Raw genomic sequence first — 26,784 nt, forward strand, 5'->3', positions numbered from 1 at the left:
AGTTGATTCACCAACTTCAGGAGTATACGACAGTTCTCTCAAACACAAGTCTAGATCAAGAAGGTTCTATCCCAGCACAAAAACAACCAACCCATAAAGTCAGAAGAATAAACAAAATCCCTGGTCTTTGCTCATTTAAGCTAATCAGACTGATTCATTATTTTCCTGTCACCAGTTGTTTATCTCAGGTCTGAGCTAATTCTTCATCTCTTTCTAAAAGTATATAAAAAGAAGAACAAGAGTGCAACAAGTACAAGTCACTCCATTTACTCACCAATCTATTTCCTTTCAACCTTTCCAGAGTTCAAACACAGGAAGCGTGCAAAAATCCTGGGTTACATGGCAGAACTTTTTGAATAATTACTAAAAAGAAACCCTGTCCACATAGATCACTTTCAAAGGATAATTAAAAGGAAATCATAAATGAAAAAACGTTCAAGTATTTATAGCACTAGATAGAGGGCCACAGGTGCCATAAAGCTGATCCCCAGAAACAGAGTTTCCAGGTTACATTTTAATTAAGAAAACATTCACATATATGTCAATGTGAAACAAAACATTCCAAAATTTAGTATCTTACATATTCCAAATCTAGCTTGCTAATATGCAATAGCATTATTATTATTTATTTAGCCTATCCCCTACTGCCTCACAAAGGCAAAACTGATTTTGGAAGTGAAGAGCTTGCATGATATGCAGAACACATACTCTATACATTCCTTCCATTAACATACTTTCCAATTAAGCTTTTTTTATGCCACCAGTCAAATTCCTCAAACTTGATGTCCCTACATACATTTCACTGCATGGATATGACCCATTTTCCTCCTCTAGTCCCGCATTCTTTTGTGTTCTTTAAAAAAAAAAAAAAAAGTTTAACCATCAAGAGAAAAATGTCCACAGGCATCTTACATTACTTTATTTTTAAAAAAAAAAAAAAAAAAAAAAAGGAAAAAAAGAAAAAAGCCCCATCCAGACAGCTTCTTCTTTTGGAGAACAGCTTTACATTCCTGAGAGCGAATAACTGTTGGAACAAAACTGCCTCTAAACGTTCCAGGACTTGTCAGACATTGTAATCAGGGGACTTTCCCTGTGGCTGTCGCAGTCGAATTTGTAAGGTAGAAAATGCTCCCACAGTCACATGAAAGAAGAGCTGCCACAGGTTGCGCAGTTCATACAGATACATGTTACACAGGCAAATTAACCCAAAAGTCAGGAAGGATTTGGCATTCCTCCAGCCTGTGTAGTATACAAACAGGTAACACTGTCAGGAAATAAAAAAGAAATCAGATTACTACATGGAAAATAACTTCCACTGAAGAAACACTATCTGGTTATTGAGAAATTACAAACCCAAAACAAGTAAAAGTCTAAATCAAACATGTAAGAACAGTGTTAGTTTAGCAGTTATGGAAGGGTGAAAAGTACCTGACATCAATGCAAGGTTGCATTTTTCTTCCATTAAACCCTTTTTGAGAACAATTCTCATAATAATTGATTACAAACTGCAATAACAAGTGGCCCATGACAAAGGAAAGTGGATGGTCCTGACAATCTCTGGTCAAAATACACTCTGTTGCACCCGAGCGATGGAGAAGGAACAAGAGCTAGCGTTAAGTCTTCTTCAGGCAAAGCAATGGGAAGGACAGGGAAAAATACCAGGGCCCTGCAGCGGGGAATACTCAGCACAAGGCAATCCCCCAGATACCAAGCCAGTGTCCTGCTAGGGTTAATGCAGAGGATTAACTGGTGGAGGCGGAGAGGGCCACAAATACCCACTGCCCTTCTTCAGCTGGTGCAAGACGGATCACATTTGGAGAGAAATACACAACAACTCTACTGTAATTCTCCCATGTTTCAAGGATCAGTTTCTGCACGCTGTGGTGTAACACAGAATGTCAGGACTATCCCCAGTTCCCTACTCTGCCATCTTCCTCCTGCAACTGGAAATCTGTTCAAGTCTCTCACCTCAGTTTTCATCTCTAAAAGGCCATAGCTTTTACGGATACATTAGTTTTACTTCTGCTATTGTTCAAACTACTTCCTTGACTTCTACAAAAAAAATTGTTTGCCCCCCCTCTGGATTCTAGCCATTCCTGTCTGCTGAAGAATGTTTTTGCTATGCTTCAAGGTAGATAACAACATCGCTTGGGCTTACTTCGTATTCCAAATCTGTTCCCAGTGGATATATAACCATGCTGACAGAAATTTTTTAACAGCATCCATCATCAGATTATCTAAGTGTCATTTCTGTTCTGTTGGGCATTTGCCATCTTTTATCAGTCAGAGGAACTCTACTTAATTTTTTTTCATTTTTCACATTCCTCCAAAAAGGGCTAAAGCATTCTACATTTGCAACCAAACAATGCAATTTATTGAGGTTACTTTATACTCTGTTCGAAACTTTCTTATAAAGCATGCCTTTCCGCTGTAAGCGTGGCTGAGATTAACAAAACTACTTGTAATTTCTGGATATCTAAAGATCTTCAGAGATGTGAGTACTGACAGTATCAGCAAGATTTGTATGTCCTTCCTCCAAAACAAAGTAAAACTAGAGATAACTAATCCGCATGTTTCAGAATCCAGATGGAATTCCTCTAAACCTGCTTGGCCATTTTGAGCAGAGCAAATGCAACCTACTTGTGCTGACAGTTTTACAAATCATATCTAAGAGCAATTAGTTGGTACTAGTATCTCAGCAATAAGAATTCAGATAATTTCTTATTCAGATAATTTCAGATAATTTCTTATTCAGATAATTTCTTATCTGTCGTCACCTGCCTCCACTGACAACATATGAAGAAGTGTAACTGCTTCCAAGATTAAAATAAGAGTCAAGATATGCTTCATCAAAATGATTAATAAATATGAAGGGTTTAAAAAACAAAAATACTATAGAAGTTTAAAAATGTTACTGCAACATGATGTTGAATGACTGTGAATTTTACTGAAGATCTGTTTTAAATGAATTCTGAGGCTTATCTTTCCATTAGTCTAGGTTTGAGATGCTAGGAGATTTGCCACTTACAGAACAGAGCATCAGTCAAAAGGCCAAAACACTGTGGTTTTAACACCTTACTATAACAAGTGCTGCTACGAAATTCCTGAGGGTTTTTTTTCCTTCTATTAAAGCAAAGTGCTAGCATGGCAATTACTGAGCATGCTTTTATGTAGAAGGCTCCTCTGCTACTTCAGAAAAGATTTTTTTTTTTTTTTAATTTTTTTTTTAACAAATGTTAACAAATGACTGAAGGCTCAGGTCCTGACACTTTGCAGTTCAGGTACAAACTGAGTAACAACTGAGACAGTTGTTACTTTTGTACATTTTCTTCTTCAGAAGAGACTAGAAATGATGGAGGAACACTAGACACGTCAGCGAGCCTAAAACATGTTCCATATAAGTCCCGGTTTTTGCCTGCACACCTAGGTTACAAACATTTTCTTGGAAACTAGAAAGAGAAACACACTGCTACGTTGTTATTAACAGAACAAGACAATACAGCATTATGGACACCTTGTGGGCGAATGACAATGAAATGTGCTGTCATGCAGCATACGGAATTAATCTCCTGAACTCCTAAGTGTGGCAAAAGAGCATCAGAACATGCCAGAGAACTGACAGCCCTCTTAGTTCTGAAAACTGACCAATTACATATTGTAGTAATGACACCAGAGGGTGCAGAACAAGAGCCTCAACAGATATATTTTGAATATTAAGAAAAAGCCTACATTCCAAGCTGCATGGGTTCTTTCTTTAAAACAGCTCTATTCAAGTCAGACAGTGGGGGAAAGACATATATCCTTATGTCTCAATGCCCAGACATGAATACTTTATAAAGAATAAGGTTTCTAATTTGGGAGAGGAGGGAAGAATGTATATTTTTCACACAAAAAAAGAATGGAGGAGCTGTACCTTATCTGATATGGAACAGATTGTTGGCATGGAAAATTAACACCAATATGAAGAATTACTTAAGGCAGAAGCTGATGAAAAGTCAACAAGTGGTGAAGAACACAAGTTGCACTGTAACATTTTGCTAGAGATAAGTTATAGAGAATGGAGATTACAGGTAACCTGGACAAAAGGCTGACTGATAGAAAGGCTGATATAAAAGGAAAATCCTGAGACGTTTTATTTTATGGTCTGACACTGTACTAAACATTGGCACACGGAAACAAGTAGAAACTGCATGCTCCACAAGTGCAAGAGATTAAAAGTAAAAAGAATTATAATAACAGCAACTGAGCATGACAGACATTATACTCATAGCTAAACGTAACAGCAGTGTCACTGAATGACAGATGCCAATGGGCACCAGAATACCTTGCTACAATTATATAGGAGAGTCAAATTCAGATGCAGAAATGGAAAACCTACAGACATGAAATGCAATGTGAAATATCGGACAGGAGAAGGCAAACATAGTGGAAAGTGGCTGAAAGCTTTGAAAAGGAAGGAGATGCACAATAATGTATGAAGTGAGGAAAATTCTGGGCTGTAGTGCCTAGGTATTACTGTATTTGCTTCAAATCTTCCCAAAGGAAAGAAGCAGTAAGGCATTTGTTCAGACAGTTAAGTTTACTTGAACCATGAAACTACTGCTTTAAGGAAATGATATAACCTCCACTGCTTGTGACTTCAGAGACAAATTGTAAGCTCCAGACAGAAAAGTACACCAAATCTCTTAATCAACTAACTGCAGAAAAATGCCAGCAAACAGAAGCTCTTTGTATCAATCTACTGTATAATAGTTTATGATTAATGAAATTAAACAGAGCAGAAATTATTTTTATAATCATCCTATTCAAGTACCTGTGACATTTAAGAAAACATGGTGACATTTATGCATGACTGGGTAATGTTTCTAAACTTTAGTGAATTATGCAAGCAGCAGAACACACCTGGTACAAACAGGCTGCTGTTCCAAGAAAAAATGCAATAACATAGCTGAAATCTTCACCTTCGTTCTGTGAAAATAAAACAAAAAGCCATGTTTTACAATGTTCCAGTGAAATACCAGATATTTACAGTATGAAATACTGTATTGTATGTTATTGTATGTATGTTATAGTATTGTATGTTAAAACAGTCTCACACAGAGATTTATAATAATTCCTATACTACGCTAAACCAAAAGAGTTAGCACTAATCATTGCTTACTTATAAGTCTGGAAAAAAACCACCGCGATCTGGAATCCAACCAAAATGTTTATTCACAACAGACAACTAACGCTGAGATTTTCAAGAGCCTTAAAGGAAGTCCAGCTCTAACACTGGATACTTACCTTCTCCAGCTGCCTTTGAAAATTCAAGTCTAAACACTGGTAACTACTTTTAATATCAACTTTGTAGAATTGTGCCTTCCTCCAGCTTCACAAAATGGAATCGAGATAAAAGGAAACCACACAAAGTGGCCACTAGGGTGTGGTAAAATCCTACAGAGAATAACGCAGGCAGCTCGGTGCTCACAGCAGTGAGGACGAACAAAAGCATGTGAATTTATCAGAGAGAGATTATGGGAAAATTAAGTTTTCTTGAAGGAAAAGGTGGAAAAACTTACTTGAAGTGATAGATCTTTCCACTATGTGTCTAAAAAAAAAAAGAAACCAAAAAATTCCTTCTAACTTATTCAAACGGGTTGTTACAGTTTCTATAGAGCTGAGCAGAATAAATTTGCATGCTCAGTGATTATTCTAACTGCATTTCCAACAAACAACTGCGACAATCAAAAACTTTCCCATGAAAACAATGGGTACTCATGCAAATGTTCTTCCTTGAATGCAAATTTCATTTTGAGAAGAAGGTGGTCCATTCGGAACTACAACTTGTTTCTGCTCAGAGTATGTTCAGTGTGAGGCATTTGCATCTACGGTGTTGACTAGGGAAAGGTTTGTATGTATGCACATAAAACTTACCTACACAATGCAGTACACTCCTAAACCGTATGTAAATCTTTACCTCAGTGCCACTGCATATTTGCTGGAGTATAGCTACAGATTGTAACACAGTTTTGCTAACAACCAAATAACAACACCGACTATAAAGGAAACACTAATTCAGAGAGAAGCTTTTGAATGACTTCTCAGAAGATCCATTAATCACGTTTTGGATTATTTCTCCCTAAACCTTGCGGATTTTTCCATAATGAAGTAAATTAAGAGAAATTTTAATGGATTTTTAGTGTGCCTCATTTGTCAGAAATGAAAAAATATCTTCCATCTGTACTGCCATCTATTACCTCCAGACACTATAACATATAGAATAAAATTAATTGGCTGGCCTATCATCACTTAAATAGGTTAATCTAACATTGGTGTTCCTTTTTAAAAAATCAGCTGCGGAAAGGTAACAAAACAAGTTCTAGAAACGTTACACTAAGTGGTAGAAATCTGTTCAGTACTATTTGTACTACAGCGTACTTTAAATTAATTCCTATTTATAAACAGAGAATTGTGCTTAACACAGAAAAATCTAATTAGGGATAAAGTAGAGATGTATGTTCACTATTTCTTTTTTGGTTTTTCTTTAAAAAAACAAACCAAAAACAACTCAAAAGAAGGACCTAACATGGAACACTTTCATTAATCCTGTTCATCTATTCATTAGTCTTCAGGAAATGCTGAGACCTCAAACATTACTGCTTTATTAAATCTTTACATATATCAATAATTATGTAATGCAACTGGAATACAGGTCATCTTCTTTACCTTACTTCCCTAAAAAATCCAATAGGTATCAAAAGCATTGCAGTTATTAAGTCCAGATATATGTTTGAATACAAAGATTTATCTATTAGCCAAGCAAGAGGATTCCCATTTTCTTTCAGAAAACTTCCATGGGGTTTTTAGTTTCTACCTCCATCACCACAACAGTAGAGCCATTTAACATTAAGTACTTTTTTTTGTGGTAACACACATGAACTTTCTGTCCATGCTCGCAAGCACTACCAGCATATTCACTTGAATTGCTTGAAATCATTAACCACTATCATTTTCATTGGAGCAATGAGAATACAACTAGCACAAGAAATGGAATAGAAAGAAACTGAAAGGCCATAGGGAGGGTCAGAGCACAGAGTTCACATAAACAAATAAATGTCTGTTGAGGAGGTTCTTTGGTGAGGGGTGTGTTGTTGTTTGGGGGGAGGGGTTTAGAAGAAATCACTTGACAGTTTCCCTTACATAGATCCTTTCAGCACACAAAAAGAAATAAGCATCCTACTTAAGAAGGTTTATTAAAACCAAACAAACAAAAACTAAAAAAGGTTTCCAAAAACAGTTTTACAAAACCTGTTTAAAGATCCCTGCTCTGTGGACCTTCTCAAAAAATTGGCCAGATTTTCAAAGCTGTTCATCATTTCTCTCAAGTGTTTTTAAATAACATCTATTAAAATTAAACATCTCATATCCTGGCATAAATTTAGAAAACAGAACATTATGTTCACATACTCACTGCTACCAAGGTAGCTAGGGAAGGAGTTGGCCACCCACCTTCTACTGCTTTTGAAACTCACAGCCTCAATGAATGATGCATCACTCAAGAAGGATGCACAGATCACAAACAATATCGGTTTCACAAACAGAGGTCTGACCTCACAAACAGTATTTCTGAAAATAAAACTGGCAAGACTTAGTTCATATAGCAAGCAGCTTCTAAGGTGGAGATATGATTGCTATGATGCATAACTCTTAAATTCATAAACATGTACAATACCTGGAGAAGACTTTCTATGGCATGAAAGCCACGAATTAAATTCAAAGCCCCACATAACAGACTAAGCACAAATGAGACAATCCCTGGCAGAGTCACAGGTTCCAGGCGCTGATGAGGAGCTGCAAAGCAGAAGATCAAAAAAAGATATCAAAGGTCAAAGCAACGTCTTTAGAAATTCAGTAAAATAGTAATCTCATTTTTCAGTGGCTTCCAGCTCAAGAGATCACTGAAGCAAACCACAAAATGTCAATCTTTTTTTCTAAAAAGAAGAAGAAACGTTTTAAATATTTCAACACAAGGTTTAACAAAAAGTATACTTTCCTTCAAGTCACATATATAATTGTCTTATTATATTTAGTCTTTAACTCAATACATTCAGTTTATTCAGTGTGGTACTAAAAGCTGCTCAAATATGCCAGGAAATCGATGGCAAATGATGCATTTGCTAGTGAAATTTGTCCACAATTAGTAGCCAGCTAGTAAGTCACGTACTTAAGAGCTCCTCTCATAACCTCCATTTTTTTTTAAACAGTAATGCATTAGCAGAGCTATTGAAACTGATTTAGCTTGTTTGCTGAATGGAACACTATGAGGCAAAGCTATTACAGTCCCCTACCTTAAAAAATACAGCTAGTGAATGCTACCAAAGACACAAATGAAAAGACAGCTCTGAAACTAAGCTAGTAGCTATATTACAACCTTATACAGACCTTCCAGAGAGTGCTTAGAAGTCTCTTACAAAACACATTAAAATTAAAACACACTTTCTTTCCATGCACACCCACTCTTTCAGGCTTAGCTAGGGTCACAAGTACATAACAGTTGTGTATGTTCCTCATTATTGTCCCTTTCCATAATTAATAACAGAAAGCAAATATGAAAAAACAATGCAAAACTCTTAACAGTCTAGGCAGCACTGGGAAAACAATAGGACTACTGAGCCACACTTAAATCATTCTGTTCAAATCAACAAAGTGTAAAGATGTGAACAATGAAGTTAATGAACTGTAACATTAATAGAGAGAGGGGTGTCAATCCTGGTTGTTTGCATTGCACAGATCCAGGAAAAAGGCTTTCCAAAACAGTTTATGAAGTTACAGAACCTAAAGAAAAAATGACAAAAGCTATTTCACATTGATAAGCAGACAGGGCTGTCTAATGATGAGTGCGTGATGACTTAAAAATAAAACACAAAATTAGTTCAGTTAACTCATTTGTGCTGAATTTAATAGTGTAATCAGCATTTTTTTTAAACAAAAGCATAACCCATGTTTAACTTTCAGAGCTTATTGCTTTTCTAACCATAGTGCGTATTAGAGGAACACTACCAGCAATCACTCAGTTCAGGTTACATATGGTATTTGCATACCAAACCATTCTTTTTCAGTGACTCCTAACTGGTTGTTTTGTTTCGTTTTTTTAAACCATCTCATCTAGAGAGTGTCAAAAAGCTGAAGGTGCATGTGCCTGTTTTTAGCCAAAAGTCATTGCATTTCATTAACTGGTGGATAAAATCAGTTCACTGCTCTCCATGCACAGCTCTCCACAATCTCATTTTCCCCATGTATCAGGGTAACTTTAAAACATCATGTGTTAAAACAGTATTTAAAACACCTCTTGGAGAACCATGAGAGGAAAAGTAAAGAGTCTTGTCAGCTAAATCAAGACAGGCTATGAAGAATCATAAAATAGTAACTTTTCTCTCTTATTAAAAGATGAAAACAAACCCAAAAACTTTAAAGGACGTTGCATACTGCTGCTGATGTCATTAAGCTCTCCAGGGCTCAATAAATTTTGGTGTTACAATCAAAGCAACAAGAGTAATTTAAATACAAAAAAAAAAAAAAAGGCAAAACCAGAAGAATGAAGGAGTGTCAGAGAAGGCAGGGTAAAAGACAGCTGACCTTGAGTCAGTACATCCATAAATCTTAGAGAGATTACAATTGCCATATCAAAAACTCTCTAACACAAGCCAAGGATCAAATAACACACAAATTCTGAATTAAAATGTTGAAATTTAAATAAAAAATTAGGAAATTGGCATGACGTGAGAAACTGTACTACTTGTAAGGACACTTATTTAAAAATAAAAAGTAACCAAAAAAAATAAATCAATTACACCATCAGGCAAAAAGTAACTTTGATTTGAGAACTGTTCCTTTGTTGAAAAATAGCTCAGAAAACAGTAAATTTATCCTAACCAAATAAATACCTACAACATCACACATCAGCATGCTGTCACCCTATTTCTAATGCCTGCCAACACCTACATTCAGCTTTGAAGCAAAATTCTATCCATAATCTGCACGCTTTCTGCTTCACACATTAATAATTACCCCTATTCTTCACTACACAGCACAACTTTCACTATAGGAAAAGGGCTGCTATTTTCAATTACTTTAACAATAGAGGCCTAGACACTAGACCTTAAATAATAATAAAGTAATTTTCAATTACTTTAACAAAGAGGCCTAGACACTAGACCTTGGATAGATATCCAGTTACAAGTATAAGCAAGTAACAGACAATGCTTCATCAGCATAGCCAAAACTAATGCATCAAATTCTGCTATTCTGTGTAACAAAACAAGATTTGTATCTGCCCAACTTCCTACCTCTGCGCACTATCCAACTTGATTTAACATACTTAATTCACTTATAGCAAGTCATATTTTTTAACAGGACAGCATATTCAGGAAATTACACTAGGCAAACCACATCTTTTTGTGAGAATTTGTCCTTAGAGCAAAGGAGAATCTTTGAAGTCTAGCCAACTGAGTGGGTAGCCAACATCCAGAGAAAGTTCAAGGGTGGAGAGGAGCGATGAAAGTAAAGAATTACAAAACTATCAGCAGACTTGCTAAAAAAGACACTGTTATTCAATAGCATCTAAAATTTGAAGAGCTGAAGAAGGAGCAAAGTGCAAACTTCTCATAACATACAGCCCTTTGATGGTGAGTTTCTATAGCAATTCAAGGAAGGAAGCGGATAACTGAAGAGAGAGATCTATGGAATTCAGAGAAGAAGAAAGTTAAAAGCAACTGAAAGAGGAGAAAAAAACAGAAGAAAGTTGACATGGAAAGAAAAGAGGACAACAGAACTGGTTCTGTAAGACAAGTTGTGGAGAGGTAGGTGGAAAAAAAAATGGAAGATCATCTGCCAATTATTGTTTAATTTTACTTTATAGTAAAAAGGGAAATAGTCCTTACGCATTTTAATTTAGGCCCATATGCTCTTCCAACACTTTTACTCAGAAAAGTGATAAAAACCTCATCTCCCACTACATGGACAACTTTAAAAATACAGCCAATGTTGACACAGGCCAGCTGACTTCTCTCATGCTTATTGTTTCTTCATTTTCCAATTGCAGGAAGTTTGAATCTAGACAATTTTCAGAATTAACCAGTTGCCACTTCTGCCACCATAACCTTTTCCACAAGCCAGGACTACACTAGAACACTAAGAGATAATAACGATGTAAGCATCAAAAGTGGCAAAAGAATGGTATTACAGCATTACATACCTTTAAAAACAGCCCACACATATAAGTAGTAGATGATTAAAGGTATGTACAGCGCTGCTTAAAAGATTCCACTCTTCTAAACAATTTAAACATCTTCACACTTTTCCCATATTAATTTTCCAGAACCTATCTCTAATACTGTTAAATTGCAAATACAGAGATCGTAAGCTATTTCTACACTGTCCCATAGCACTAGAATTCTCAGGATCGTGGCCCCAGCAGTACAAATAGGGCACCCTAGCAATTTTGTTTGTTTTTCATCTTCTGTAGAAAGTAGCTTTCAATCTTCTAGAGGAAACCTTATGAGTAAGTAAAGTAATTAGGATAATACACTGGCAAAGAGATCCTATTTTTTTTTTATATATATATATATATATATATATATATATATATATATATATATATATAAACTGCACAAAATTAAGCTGATCTCTCATATTACAGAACTCTGTAGGAAGTGTTTAGATTTATGATTGCAATTTTCACCGACACTGTAAAGTGAACGGCATCGGTGTATGTCTACCCAGGACAACTAGCCTTATAGACAGAGGTACTTTTGGGAGAAAAGGGGGAGATATTAACTAATTAAAATCAACACTTCCTTTTATTCTATTTATGACTTTGCTTCACTCAACTTGGAAGACTGAGATCAGATTATGTCAGTTTCACATGTGGAGTCCACATATTAGTGCAAGGACTTGGTGAGTTTTAAGTTTTCTGTCCTGCTGGGAAACATCTAAAGGTGGGCCTTAAACTGATTCTGAGCATTCACTTAATAGCACAAACCTTTAACCCCGTTCAACCACACAATTCCATATTTACCTCCTACGTGAAATAAAGTTTTAAAAAATTAATGACTACTTAAATGAACGTGGTAAGTATATACAAAATTGCTATTATTAACTTCGTACACAAGGCACTTATTTAAGAGAGTACATCTTTTAGCCAGCACAGCAATTTGGATTTTCACTGTCACAGAGGCTTCCTAAAGTGATGCTTCTCCCTCCAGCTGCTCTAACTCCTGACACTATGCTCTTAGCTTATGTCATCATTGGGTCTAACTGGGCAGAAATAATAAAAATTTTCATAAATCTTAAAAGGTCAGAAAAAGAAAGAAGATCATCTTGTTAAGTGCTCATCTTCATTTGCTTATTTTCATGCAGATTTTTTTTTTTCCTTCAATAAGTCGATTGAGTAGATCCATTTACCTCTCTGAGTGCCTTAGAAGATATACACTTTGAGCAAAGGACAAAACAGACATCTAAGCCAAAACCACGTAAGGCCACGGCAGCTTTATGCTTTAAGAACATCATGGTGAAAAAGCTTTTTTTAAAGAAAAAAATATCAAAGATTAATTCTACTACCCTGCATCTGACTCATTTAAGGATACAAAAACAGAAGTCTGAAACTCACCTGCAGATATCTTACCAGTACCCTTATATTCCGTCACAGATAAATGTGCAAACCCATTAGCTGAACCAAGTTCTGACACAGAAATTTGATAAGGTGGTCTCAGTTTGATTTCTGTCTGCATGTCAGCAAGATTCATCTTTGTTGACAAAGAACGTGTGTTGTTGTATCTCTGTTTGGTCCTCTGAATGAAATTATCTGTGTAAAATTTAAAATAAAAACTTATATCCTTATGGACTTTTGTTAATTAAATAATCCAAGACCATGCAGCTTTATGTACTACATACTTCACAAATTGAAATATATTGTTTGAAATGCTTGTATTTATCTTTGATTTTTTAATACTATCTCTGTTTTGTGATTATTATATCATGGGCTATTTAATTCTGCAGTAAAAAAAATTTAAGCTCTAGAAATCTAATTACTTAATAACTGTGAATAAACTAATGACTTTTCACTGCATGAGACTGAACTCATTACTAATACAATGGATTTACCGCACTTACTCTAGTTTTCCCTTTAGTTTAGTAAATATCCTTATGAAAAAATTAACTCCTGCATTGAAGTATAAACTTAGTTGAGTATGAAAAGTGCTTGCACTATATTCAGGCAGAGAAAATTAATACCATATTATAAAGACTGTAATAGACCTACATTCTAACTTAACAAGTAGTAGAACAAAGAAGGTGTTGGAAAAAAAAAGCATTCATAGAAATCTTCATAAGGAAAACATTATACAGAAATTGTTAAAATTTGCCTGACTGAATTATAGACAGGAATTAACCAACTGGAATATCTTCCCCCATATTTCTAAAACTGCAGTTCTTTTTGCTCTAATGCGTTTTATAAGAATATTTAAAATAACTGCCTAACATATAGTATTAAAGCGTCAGATATTAATGGAATCTGTAACAGCTGTTATCTGGTATATATGAGATTAGTTGTATTTGGAGCTTGCATGACAGAAGATTAAATGCTTCACTATATCATAAGACAAATAAATATCTCTCCCTTTCATGTACTGAACAAAAATTACAGCACAGCTAAGAGCAAACATGAAATTGCAATCTTTTACTTGAGAAATTTATGAAGCTCAATGCCTTTACAGGTTAAGTATTTCACAGGTGTGAAGTCAAACAACTCCTAGTACTATTCACTAGGAGCAGATGAACTCCAGATTTGGTCACACAGGGCTTAAACCAAAACCTACTGGAATGAACAGAAAGATTATAAACAGGTTTGGATAAAACTCTAGTAGCCTAGTTCAATGCCCACAGAAGTATTTCTTTATTGACGCTAAGGGGAGTTAAATCAGATTCTAAATCCACCTGAAATACAGCTATAAACTGCCTTGGACATTTTTGGTTTGTGTGCATTAAGTTGCACATCTATTTAAATACTCATTTGTCTTAGTGCGAGAATCAAGGAAAAAAAAAGTCAGATGCTTACCAAACTCTATAAAACAGTATGGTCTGACAGCAGTATTTGTCTTCATCATATTGTAGGTAGTGATGAACTCTTTCTGAAGCTCATCCAGGAAGCAGAAAGCCAGGACACTGGGATAACTTTCAGTGCACAACATCATATAGCTTACTCCCAGAGAACTTATAAAGCTGTAATTGAGACAACAAATTCAACATTTCAAATTTAAATCCAGGTAATTCGCTGCTTCGCTAGTCTGATCTCATATTCTATAATCTGAAAGTAAAAACTGCTCTGGGGTAGCAAAGGAATTAATGTTTACTGAAAAGTCCAACATTATTTGAGAAGAAAAACAATTTACTTCTAGGCAATGTTTTACTTTAACACCACATTGTACAATCATATGAGAAGCTGTGTTATACATATATGTGTATGTGTATATATGTGTGTGTGTGTATACATATGTACACACTCACATAAATGGAACAGAAAATATCATAAAGCTTTAGGGATACAGAAATAGAGCAGGTTTGTCCTGTAATAGCTTTTCTTTCATCTCAAATGCAAAATATGTGATCTGATGCATCCCAAAAATGCAAAAAACTTATCTTCAGATTGGGGGGTAGGGCAGTTGGTTCTTCTAAAATATGTGAGGAAATAAAACTGCTCCATAGAATATGGGATTCATTATTCTCCAAAGATAGTTGCAAGGATGACCAGAGATGGCAAATACGGAATTAGAAAGGGACAGTTTTCAATATACCTAACCCTATTGCATTTAGGCAATTCATTAAATAGAGTTCACGTTCTCATGACACATTCAAATTTTTTCACAATCTTGATGGATAACTTACACCATTAAAAGTAATCAAAGACAAAAGTAATAAAAAACGTCCTGACTAAGCCTTATGTCTCATTCTTGAAAGTTTCTTTTAAGCTGATCAGTTTACAAGCCAACTATAGCTGAGGTTTTAAAAAAAATATCGACTGGAAAAATTTAGTCCATGCTGGGCCTAATCCTGAGAAATGGTGGAAACTCACATATACCAGTGGGAGACGGAAAAGGCTGAGCACTTTCTAGGATCATTCAGGTGGTATACTTTACACCACTGTAACTTCTACATGTTTACTAGGGGTTATGATGAAATTACCCATCTCATTTAAACTAGCATACCTAAATTAGAATCAGAATTTAGCTCAGCTAAAGTGCATCTGAATTACCAACTACACACAGGTGCACCTAGTTACCAATGCTAAGGAGAAAGGTCACATATAAAGCAAAACTCTGAGTAAACAATAGATTCAAAGAATTATTTCACAATAGTCCAAGTTTCACGCTGCAAACAGGAAAAAAGAGCATCTTTGAATTATTACTTAATCAGTGTTGTCATGCAGGTACACTATCAAATTGACTATCTCAAAAAATTTAGGAATAGTTATTAAAAAAAAAAGTCAAAACACAAAAGCATGAAGAGAAAACAAAAAGCATTGTTGTGAAAGTGCTGGATGGAGCAGTAGGATAGGTAGGCTCCATTCAACCGTTCAAGACTTTACTACACACTGCCTTCACACTAGAAAAATCATTCCCACCCGTCCCACTCCCTGTGTGCCATATGAAATAATTATTGAGTTATGCTTAGGTTTTAGGGCATGTTTTCTCTGAAGTCAACAGAAATCCTGGAAGTACAATAAAAGGGCCTAACTCCATAACATCCTAACCACAAGTTTTCAGAAATACTGGGTTATGCAAGTATTTGGGTACTTTTTAAAATTTGTGTAGACTAAAAAGAGAAAACAAATGAATACTAGTTGAACTAGCATGACAAAGAACAAGTCTGGTCATTTTTATGTATGAAACAACCTTGAAATTTAAAGAAATATTTCTAGTAGGTCAAGGACTTCAATATTTATAAAAATACTGTCTATTTCAAACTAGAACTTCCACCAAAGTTTAAATAGATTTCAAATCTTTCTACAATTTCTCAATTTTAAATTTCCGATACATAAATACTGCCAAGATTTAATCAATCTTAGTTTGATTAATCATTTCTAATGTGAACTGTTAACTTTTTAACTTACAGACAGACACAACCCAGGACATCGCAAATATATAAAAGAGAAGTCTTACTTTATATTATACTGCCCAGTTTTCAGAGTACATCTGTCAGGAAGCTGAGAAAGTTTCTTTGAGAGCATTTTAAAATATTTTCTACATTCTTGCATTCCTGTGCTCTGGTCATAATCAGTAGATGCAGACAGTGGGAGTCCATCCCTCACACGGACCACAGAGGCAGATAAAATCATAGACATTGCCAACAGAGTTAACGACAACCTACAACAAAACACAAATCAGGAGGAATCAGAATTAAGGTAAAAGCAAAAACAATAGAGTCAACTGTGATTAATCAAACTTCCCAAGCTGTATGCTGGGCTCAGGCTTAAAATGGGGCACAAGGAGGATTTTCAACTATAACTCAGATTAGAGTCCTAACTGAATAGGTCCCTATTAGTCTACACACACCACAAAGCTGCAGCACATCTGACATCAATGTCACATTTTCAAATATTTTTATATGAACTGCCATAAATCCTCACCTAGAGATACCTGTGGAGACTGAAATACTATTACTTAACCTTAGTACTACTGAACCACTGGCACCCTTCAAGCTGTGAGTCGTCTTGTTTAGTGAGACAACAATGATCGTCTAAACAAACAAGAACAATAGCTGGGGAGGAAAAACGTGTACTGCAAAGACAGGCCAGATGGAAAAGTGATCCAGGTCTTGATCAAGCAATAATATTAACGTGCTTTCATGAAGCTGTGTTACTGAGTTCATGCTTAAGTACCCTGACAAACAGAGACTTACACAACTTACGTACTATCAAATAGGAAATCAAGGATCAGGACAGAAAGGAATGTAATCCAGCTCTCCCAGCTCACAACGGAATTTCTTAAACATGAAATGTCTTTTTTCTTATGTGGGTCTCCATTTTCTTTAAATTTCCAAAATGTATCTATCATTATCACACAAATACTGAGGAGGTTGAAATGGTGCTTGCAAAGCCTGCATGCTTTTCCAGTATTTAATTTTCAAAGCATAATAATTAAAGCTTTGTGGAATACAGTCACTTAAAAAAGTTGTGTATTTAAACATTTCTCGATCAGAAGGAGAAAATTTATAGCAGGCATTTAACAGTATAAACACATAGCCTGCAGACAGTCTTTCAAGACTGAAGACACATTTTTAAAACCTTCAAGTTCCTCAAATCTTACGTTAAACCAAAACATTCAAAAGTTCAGCAAGACAAGCATTAAAAGAAGGATTACTTATCTGCTAAGTATCAGTACACAAATTTGTCCTCTTACAAGTGGGCGAGCTGCTAGAATTTATATGAAGCCAAAAGCAAACACTTCCTCAACTCTTTAACACTACTCTGCAGACTCCTACCATATACTACACCTATCACTTAAGAGATTATGAAAAAAATAATTTTTGCCTCCCTCAGATGATGCTACTCAAGTTCCATACAGTCACAAACTGCAAAAGAAAACAGATTTCTGAATACAGTTGAAATATGCTTTCGTGTGCAATACTGACATGTTTACAGCACCTTTCAAACTATGACATTAAGGGTGCTTTACAAGCCTTAGCAACTGAGGGACTGTATTATGAAAAGTTAGGAATCCAAATTTTCCTAAAATAGCACTGCTTCTTCATAAAAGAGAGGAAATAGGTATTTTGTTCCTGAATTCTCACCTCCCCTATTTTCCACTACCCAAAGGTTATATATACTTCAGGATACTTATTGAATAATAATCAATATTCAGGTTTTTCAAGGGTATTTACTCCTCAAAGAGTGAGGGGCATATAATAATGAAAATGTGTTGTAATTTTCAATTTAAGAAATTCAGCTTCATCAGCAGTCAAACTTCAACCCGCTTTGAGATGCATCACATTAGCTAAACAAATTCCAAATTAATACCCTTGTATTTTACTTGTATAGCATTTCAGACTTTCATCAAAGTCGTAACAGCAGCAGAAGCCACTGTTGCCTGTAGTCTGCTGAATACCTCTGGGTTTTTATCAGGTACGCTTGTTATTTCAGCACTTCACTACAGAATTCCCTATTGTACAACATGCTTTGATCAGCTGGACACAAAACCAGAAAACAAAACAATTTTAGGACTTTCTCTAGGTTAGCTTGCTGGAGTGAAGCGTTCTAGAAATTAAACCTGCAGTTATAGAAACTTTTACCTATCTCTGAGTTCATGCACGTGGTCCCAGCAGGACAATTCACATGGAATGCACAAGGCACCCATTTTCTTAACTATGCTGCTAACCATATAACCACGCCAGCAGCTCAAGAGCATGACAGAATTGCAGAGGAGCTTTAAATTGTAATGGTTCTCCGATAATAACCACCTCTACCAGTTGGAACTCAATCCTGAAAGGGACTTCCCGGAGCTATATCAATATAAACATAAGAACAATGATGTGATAGCAAAGTTTAAAATTCCCCTCATTAACTTACTTGCACAAAATGTAATTTCATGGATCTGCATTTCCTCTGATGAAGCAAATAACTTCGTTAGCACCTAACGTGAAGAAAGGAACATAGCTCCATGTCCTGTTTTAGGAAAAGGTAGTGAATAGGACAGCACTGCAGGAGAAACTCAGAATCCTGTAGCCACCTCTCAGAAGGAAAAATACTGTTCTGTTCACTTTTTAAATGATCTTGACTGTTAAAGTTCATGTTGAGCTATCTGATGAGATAAGAACAAACAGAAAAAGTTAATAAATGTATTTACTGGCTAACAATATTCTGCAGCTCTCTTTGTGAGGGCATGCTTGTTGGAAAGGCCTGAACACATCCCAGGGAGATTACTCAAGAGGTACTCAAGTAAAAAGAAAACTAGAATAACAGAAATATTAAAATGTTCTTTAAGTGAAGTTGAGGAAGTCCCATCACTTCAGCTATTTAAAATGGGAAACTACGTTATCCATCTGCACAGTACATGAGTAACTCAGGGTAATGCAACCTTTGACTCTGAATCCCATCATTCACCTCATACACTAAGTTTAATTAATCTATAATCTCCTCTGATCAGAAACCTGAACACTTCAGGAACATAATACAACACAACCACAGCTGTATTTCCAAAGCATTAAGATTTTCAATATTCAATCTAACAATAGTTGCTTTACTCCTACAGCTAAGGACAAAGAACATAAATATCACTAACAACAGCATGTATGCATGGACAACAGACAAAACAAAGGATAAAGACTTTCTTTATATATACTTTTATATATATACACTTATATATACTTATACATATACTTATATACTATAAGACTTCCTTTATAAAGATATTCTTCCATTTTTATTCTATATGTAAATAAATATTTGCATAAATCTAGAACAAAACCAGTTACTTTCTTCAAGATTCCTACTTATATTTAGAGAAATCAGGCTCTCTAACAGAAGATAAGCCTCCATTAAAACCTTAATGTACTATGAAATCACACAAGGTAAAAATCGTGGTTAGATGAACAGTCTTAAGATCACCAGTCAGCCATGTTTTGTTACCATCATCTTAAAAACCAACCCAGTGAAAATATGTACTTTTTCCTCAGCTTCCTAACAGCGGAATCAGAAAGCTATCTAAAAAATGAAGCTAATAAAATAAAATCACTTTGGTTGCAAGATCACACATATGTAAAGAGATGTGTAATACACATACTGTAACAGAACATTCAGCCTTACTTGAAAATGTATTAATATAGAAAAAAAGTTTAATAAATCTTCAAAATGAAAGAGCTACTTTACTCAGCTCCCAAAACAATATGGCTCTGCGGAAGGAGCCAAGTGGTAAATTTGATATAGATTTATATAGGTAGAGATTGAAGAAAGAACATTAAAGATATGGTAGTGTTTTCAGAACTATCTTTAAATGTCTTTTTTAAACATCTATTCAAAACTGCACAACGTAATTCACCATACCATTACAAATTTCATAGGTTTTCCTCCAAAAATTCTACATCCATCAAACAGCTGAAGATGACAAGACTACACTTCCACTACAAATGGTCTATAAATCCATTACAGGCGCAAAGAAATGAACAGGGATTGGGTTCGCTATCTCATCCTATGACAGGAATGAGGAGTACCAAATGCAACGAGCAGGTGTTAGGTTCATGGTACCATAGATGGTTCTTCACAAAACATGCAGTTAGCCAGTGGAACTGCTTGTCACAGAATGTTGTTAATGCTAAAATGTTATGTGAATTCAAGAGGCAACTGGAAAAGTTCACAGAAAAACTACAAGAGTTATTAAAACTAAAACACTAACCCTTTGCTCTGGGAGATTCTGACCCTCAAACAATGACCAAGAGGGAGAGTACACCATGGAAGCATCACTCTATGCTTGCGCTATTCTTATGTTTCCCTGTGTGCCTGTACTTCTGGCCCATCTTCACTGATTTCCCCTTACACTGACACTACACAGCCCTCCCTGCAAATGAGGGCTGGGAGAACTCATGGAAAGGAGGAATATGGAGAAAGCTGGCCACAGGCAGATAAGAGTCAACTGAAATGGTGATTCCTCTGTTACTCCACCCTCCTTAAAGCTGTCCAAATATCATACACGTCAACCTCCACTGCTTTCACAAATAGGAATTATCACATGTGGCTTCAGTTTCATTTCCTCCCATGAGCAGGAAATCTCAGATGATGGAAACCAGAGCCTGTTCTACTGTACTTTTTTTTTTAAGACAGATTCAATTATCATCTCGTTCATTTTTGTGTTATGATGGTACTTGATCCTGAGGCAGCATCTAGAAAAGTCCTAGAAAGCAGTATAGGTTCCAGCCTTTTGTGACGAACTGGTCTTCCAACTTGTAATCTGACAGTAATTGTTTTATACCTATCTGACATCTTCTCATAACTTTTTTTACAAGTAAGTGTTTGAAAGTGACCGGTGAATACGGTTTGCTCAGGATACTTCCATTTTTTAAAAACAGTCTAGCTTCAGAAAAATTGAAGGATTCTAAGTAGATCTAGGGTAACAGCAAGCCTACTCTCCTGCCCCTGCTAGCCTTCAGCACCAACGTGACCAAGGCATTTCTTGCCAGTATGTCTGCTTCTCATGATAACCTTCCATAAAATATAAAATTGGGAAGTGGGTGCAAGCTGCACACCTGCTTGGCGCAGAATGAAGATACAGTTTCTGTGCTTACTTAAGGGTACATAATAGTGTTTGACAACTTATTGTCCCCACTTTTGAGGGTTGTGACAGCTGCATTATGCAGGCAGGAGTCTTAATTTTTCCGCTCTACAGAAATCCGTAGTACAAACTAAAGCACCACTGAAGGACACAATAAATAAAGCCACTTTGACATCATCAGGTATGATCAGACATGGAAATAATCCTAAACCACCAGCCCATATAATCCTTCTCATAAAGCAGAGGAAAAAGAGACCTCGGAAACAGAATCAAGATTCTGGAAATCTATGGGAAGGGAAGAAGCTGCATCCCAAAGTTCGGGAACTTGACCCTTTCATCTGCCACCTACTGATGTGGCAGCTTCGACACGATCATTTGCAGCATTTGCAACGGCGGACAGAGCAGGAAGAGGTAATGTGGTTACCGACTTAAACGGGTTTGCACTGCTTTAGAATACAAAACGTTACACAAAAACGTTGGTGCCTACGCAGCCAGCCAGGAGAGTGACAGATCCCCGCTACAACAGGCTCCTGCCACGTACGACATTTACGAAGAGGCCTGAGCTGCCACCGACGGCCTCCGCACCTGACCTGCCCGCTGCACCCCGCGCTCGCTGCCCGGAGCAAAGCTCGAGTGACAAAGCTGGAGCAGCCGGCGCCGGGGGACGCGCCGGCAGCCCTCTCTCATCCCGGCTGATGAGCAAACGCAGCCGGCCCTGTGGCTCCAGCGGCCGGGCTGCCACCCTCTGGTGCACGGCAGCCCCCGGCGGGGCGGCGGCCCGGAAAGCGGAGAAACCGGTCACAGGTCGCTTCGCTTCGCAGGGCCAGTCCCGCGCCCACACCGGGAGCCCTGCGGTGCCCCGGCAGCCCCCCGCCCCGGGCCTGGCGCCGAAAAGGGAAGGCAGACGGCAATCGAGACCCCGGCCCGGGGAGACCGGGCAGACGCAGGGCCCCGCGGCAGCACCTTGCAGCACCTTCCAGCACCGTCCCGTCCCGTCCCGTCCCTCGCCCTCCCTCACGCCGGCAGCCCCGGCGGCGGGCAGGCCCCCGGCGCGGGCAGGCCGCGTCGCCTAGCAACGGCACCGCGGGGAGGGGCTCGCGCTACCTGCCTCACCGGAGCGGAGCGGCGGCGGCACCGGCGCGCGGCCACGGCGGCCGCCTCCCGCCAGGCATTGTGGGTATTGTCCACGTCTGCCCCGCGCCCCCCCGCCGCGGGGGAGCGCCCCTCACGTGACGCGGACGCGGACGCGCCATTGCTCCGCGGGCGGCGCGGGGCGGGGCTGGGGCGTCGCCATGGCGACACGGCGGGGCTAGGCCGGGCCTGCTCTGAGCGGGCTCCGCGCCGGGGCCGGGCTGGGCCTGCTCTGCTCTGAGGGGGCTCCGCGCCGGGGCGGCCGCGCTGGTACCGCTCCCTCGGGGCTCCTGGGCGCAGCCAGCGGGGCCTCCGAGGCTGTGGGGCGGCCCCGGTGCTGCGGCTGAGGCGCCGTTTCCTCAGGCGCGGGCGCCCTGAGGAGGTGGGGGTGCCTCCCCCAGCCCGCGGTGGGTCCTGTTCCTTTATGGTGGCGTCGCTTCGTGCTGGCCTTCGCCCGCCGCTCGGAACAGGGCCGCCCAGTTAGCCGCCAACGCCTCTTTGCGCTTTGTCCCCACAGCCGGGGACGTCGGCTGGCGTGCGGGGTTGCTGGGGGGTTTTGGGTTGGGTTTGTGGCCATTGGTCAAACGGGTTGAAGTGTCCGGACACCGCTGGTGTTGCAGAAAGCCCCCAGTGTGTCGGGGCGGGGAGGCAGCCTCGCTACTGCTAGTCCTCTGCTTCACACATCTTTTGGCCAATTCTTGATTAGCCTCATTTTCAAAAGAACTGAGGTTCAGTAATTGTGCTCTTTGGGTTCTCCTGTGTAATAACTTTTAACTGTAGTTGGCCAATTTCCACCCGGTTTAATGGATGTATACAGAACTTGGCATATGCTTGATGCCATATAAATAACAAGATACGTGTTAGGTGTTTTCTGATGGGGCAGCAAACGTGGCTGCTGATGGGGGGGGATGTACGATGGTGACGTAGTTGTCACCAGAAAAAGTGCACTGAGATAGCACCAGCTGCTAGACTAATTTCATTCATTTCCAGACAAATCAACTGGGCATGTTTCGACAATAAATGACAATATAAAAATGAAAGTTTGCAAATCTCATTACTAATCCCAAATTGAGGTTCCTATTTTAAAACTGCTTTTTTTGCCGATACAAGAATAATTTTCTCCCTGTATTGCTCTCCAACTTCACTGTTTTCATACTGTATCATACAGTTTTAGTCTGTTGGCTCAAATCGCGAATTAAAGCAGCTGATTTCCTTGCTAACGCCTTTTAATTTCTCCTTCCATCTGTTACTACTTAACTATCCAAGTGCTTGTAGCATTGCAAAGAGTGTTGGGGTAGAGGTAATATACCTCGCACTCTGGACTTTCAGGCTCTACTGACCTTCACTCAGGAGCAAGGTAACCAGGAGGAGGGCACTGAAGCACATTAACACTCTCCAACCTCAAGTCTGCCTTCTCTAAGCAGCATACACTATTTTAGGTGGCCGCCTATGGCAACCCCAGATACCAGTGGGGTTTCACCTCACTCCCTACCCCTGAGATGGTCTCTGTGAATGCCAGTGATCCAGGTGTGGTAAAATGATCTCTTGGATCTTACAACCAGGTGTAAGTTTCTATTGCTGGAGATTAATTTCGCCCTTTCAGCCTCCAGGCTTTCTCCTCCGTGCTTCAAGCAAAGCTCAGCCAAGCTGAGGAATCGAGCTCTCTGTCAAACAAGGCTGCAGCAAGGGGTACAAGGTTAACTATGGCCATGGAGTTGGGTAACAGGTGGAGGGAAGACTGGCAAAAAGAAAAAAATTGTTTTCAGAGGAGACTGGAAATGAGACAGGGAGGTAGTGAGGCAGGGGGTCAGGAGACACGGGTGGCATGGAGATGTGGGAGAGGAAGGCAGGCACAGGTGAGCAGAGGGGCCACTGCAGGAGAGGTCACCTGCAGGTGCTTGGTGAGGTAGGTTTGCTGTGAATGTAAAAGCAGCAGGGAAGAAGTGATATCCTGGAGACCACAGGAGAAGACCCTTTTCTGAGCACCCTTCTCGCAGTGAAAGCTGGTTGCTGGGGGGAACTGCAAAGATGTGCACCACGAACATGTCCTGCTTAAGCCTCGCGAGGGACGGAGGGTCCTTGTGTGTGAATAAGCACCTTCGCATCTCCAAGTTAGTATCTTGGCCTGTCAGGAAGAAACTGTGTTCCCTGTCAGGCTCTTGTAGAGCTGAGCACGGGAACTTCTCAATCCTGACTGACTCGGCACAACTGTAGCATATGTTCAGAAGACGATACATTAATCTGAATAATTTCCAGAGAGTCCTTATCCTTTATAAACAGAGTGCACAGTATTACAAGCTGCTACACAATTTAACAGCTTCTGATAGCATCTACTATAATGCTGAGAAGTAATGATTACTTAATTAGAGGCTGCCTAAAGGTTTGTGATAAGTGCATATGTGTGTACTTTTTTCCTAGTTCTTCTGAACTGTTTATCTTTCAACCCTAAAATTCTCTTGACCTTTTGTAAATGTTTTGAAGGAAAAAATATAAGCATTTTGCATTTACATAAACAGGACTTCAAAAATTATATACACATCTATTAGTTAAGACTTACACATTCTTAGGGGGAAAAAATGTAATATTCTTTATTTTCAGGTGAACCTGGCCCCAAGAGGCTAAATAAATTGCACAAGGTCACTGGGGGAGGTAGTGGCAGAGTCAGAACTGGGGTCACAGCTCCAGCGCTCCCAGCTCTCATGGTGAATTTAAATCATACCTGTAATTCAATAATTTGCATGGCTAACAAGCCAGTTACACTTAAAATATTTTTTTTTCTTGTCCCATTGACTCCCCTAAGACATGAAAGCAGTAGAACATTGTTAGAGGGGCACCACCCAGTGAATACATTAGTGAAAGCTGCAGCCAGAGATAAAACTGAGATTCGTAAGAAGTAAATCCAGTCAGTGCAAAGGGAAGCCCAAGGGGAGGGATGTAGGTGTTTCAAAAGGAGGAGAAGAGGTGAAGAGATGAAGAGGAGTATGAGACGGGGTATGGACAGCGTCAGATGTTGAAGAGAGAGCTGGACGGGAAGGACTGTTGCCAAAGAAGTCCCTGTGGTGTCCAGCCCCTCAGAGGTGGCAGCGAGGTGCGTCTTCATGAGCGCAGCAAAATAATGAAGCCATGTGCTTGCTTAATGTGCCATCAGCCAGCTGAAGGCAAAACCCAACAGCGAACACTCGGAGACAAGGTAGGACGGCATTTATCTCACCAAAGTTTAATGACCTGGAAATAGCCCACTGTTAAGAAGCTCTATGTTGCTATTTCTCCTCAGACCCTGCAGGGGGAGCAGACATGTCCAGCCGCATTTACACGCCTCGGTTTTGGGTGACTAAAGGTAGGGAAGACAAACCCTTAGGCTCTGTCCACTGGATTTAAACACGACTTTTAAATCAGATTTCCCCAAGGAAAGATATCCAGCCTGAGGAGCTGGCAGTAGTTGTGCTCGTCGAGATGGCGTCACAGGAGAAGCAGAGAGGTAAAGGTCTGAAAGGACCCTCAGAAGGTCATTCAGAAAATTCAACTTCAGTTTTCTTTGCAGCAAGTTAAACTGTGGTATATATCAGATTGATGATCCACTTTGTAACCCATTTTTACAGGGAAAATAAAAGCCTTCTCTGATTTAAACTAATTAAACCCAAAGCCTTTCATCTTTTTTTTTAAAAAAACCCTTCTGTTTACTAAACATCTTCATAATTTTATTGCTCCTTTCTCTGGACCTTTTTTTTCTCATGTCTTTCTTAAAGTTTGGTGCTTGAAGCTGGAGGTATTATTCAAGCTGGGGCTTTAGCTGGAAACCAGACTACTAATCCATTAGTGTGCTTCCTGTTTTTTGGATGGTAATGCCAATTCCCATGAAAAAACAGATACATTGAATAAGTGAATTTATGTCGAGTGCAGCCCAGCTTCATCACAAGTGCTTAAAACTCTGAATCGGGCTCTTGAAATCATGGCGCTGGCTGAGAACCTGTGACTTTCTAACAATTCTGCACTCTAAAAAAAAAATTGCATCTGATTTTAGAGGTTTTAGAGAAACCTGTGTCCCTAATCACAAAAGCTAAGATTATATTCGCTGGAATGACCTGTTCTTGCTAACACAGCATCAGCAGAAGTGTGAGCAAGGTCATAAAAATCATCAGCAGAATATCCAGTTTATTTCCTTCCTTCTCTTTTAAAAGCCTTCTCCGCTGATTCAGTCATAAGGGCCTGTGTTGGGCAGAAGTTTCTTTCATGGAACAATAGTGTTTAATTCTCAAGGGCTTTACAAGTCTGAAGCCACCTCGTAATGTCACATAAAGTATCTCACTGGTAATAAATGCAGATGTTAGAACAAAATACAGCATTATCCCAATGGCTC

At 38.7% G+C, this 26,784-nt stretch overlaps 1 protein-coding gene across 3 annotated transcripts; it reads right to left on the reverse strand.

Annotated features, from left to right (window-relative positions):
* Positions 1–262: 262 nt before the first annotated feature.
* Positions 263–22,485, reverse strand: SEC22A (SEC22 homolog A, vesicle trafficking protein). 3 transcript variants are annotated; one of them, XM_072874459.1, is made up of 8 exons: positions 22,401–22,485; positions 18,602–18,833; positions 16,197–16,400; positions 14,096–14,259; positions 12,650–12,844; positions 7,715–7,833; positions 4,903–4,968; positions 263–1,264 (listed from the first exon to the last, which is right to left on the reverse strand). In XM_072874459.1, exons 3-8 carry the CDS (start codon positions 16,376–16,378, stop codon positions 1,064–1,066), a joined length of 927 nt encoding a protein of 308 aa, XP_072730560.1. In that variant the 5' UTR covers positions 16,379–16,400; positions 18,602–18,833; positions 22,401–22,485; the 3' UTR covers positions 263–1,063. The 3 variants fall into 3 exon arrangements, with proteins under 3 accessions (XP_072730560.1, XP_072730561.1, XP_072730562.1); XM_072874460.1 differs by having other exon boundaries at positions 22,405–22,473; XM_072874461.1 differs by having other exon boundaries at positions 22,410–22,445.
* Between the last annotated feature and the right edge of the window lie 4,299 nt (positions 22,486–26,784).

The sequence above is a fragment of the Ciconia boyciana genome, chromosome 10 (assembly GCF_034638445.1).
Source record: "Ciconia boyciana chromosome 10, ASM3463844v1, whole genome shotgun sequence".
NCBI lineage: Eukaryota > Metazoa > Chordata > Aves > Ciconiiformes > Ciconiidae > Ciconia > Ciconia boyciana.

What these genes read in the sequence shown, in the direction of transcription:
- SEC22A (XM_072874459.1), bottom strand. Translation starts at nt 16,378, where the DNA reads ATGTCTATGATTTTATCTGCCTCTGTGGTCCGTGTGAGGGATGGACTC. An exon ending in ATACTGTTTTATAGAGTTTG is followed by an intron (nt 12,845 to 14,095) that starts GTAAGCATCTGA and finishes AATTTTACACAG; the next exon opens with ATAATTTCATTCAGAGGACC. An exon ending in CAGCAGCCTGTTTGTACCAG is followed by an intron (nt 1,265 to 4,902) that starts GTGTGTTCTGCT and finishes ATTTCCTGACAG; the next exon opens with TGTTACCTGTTTGTATACTA.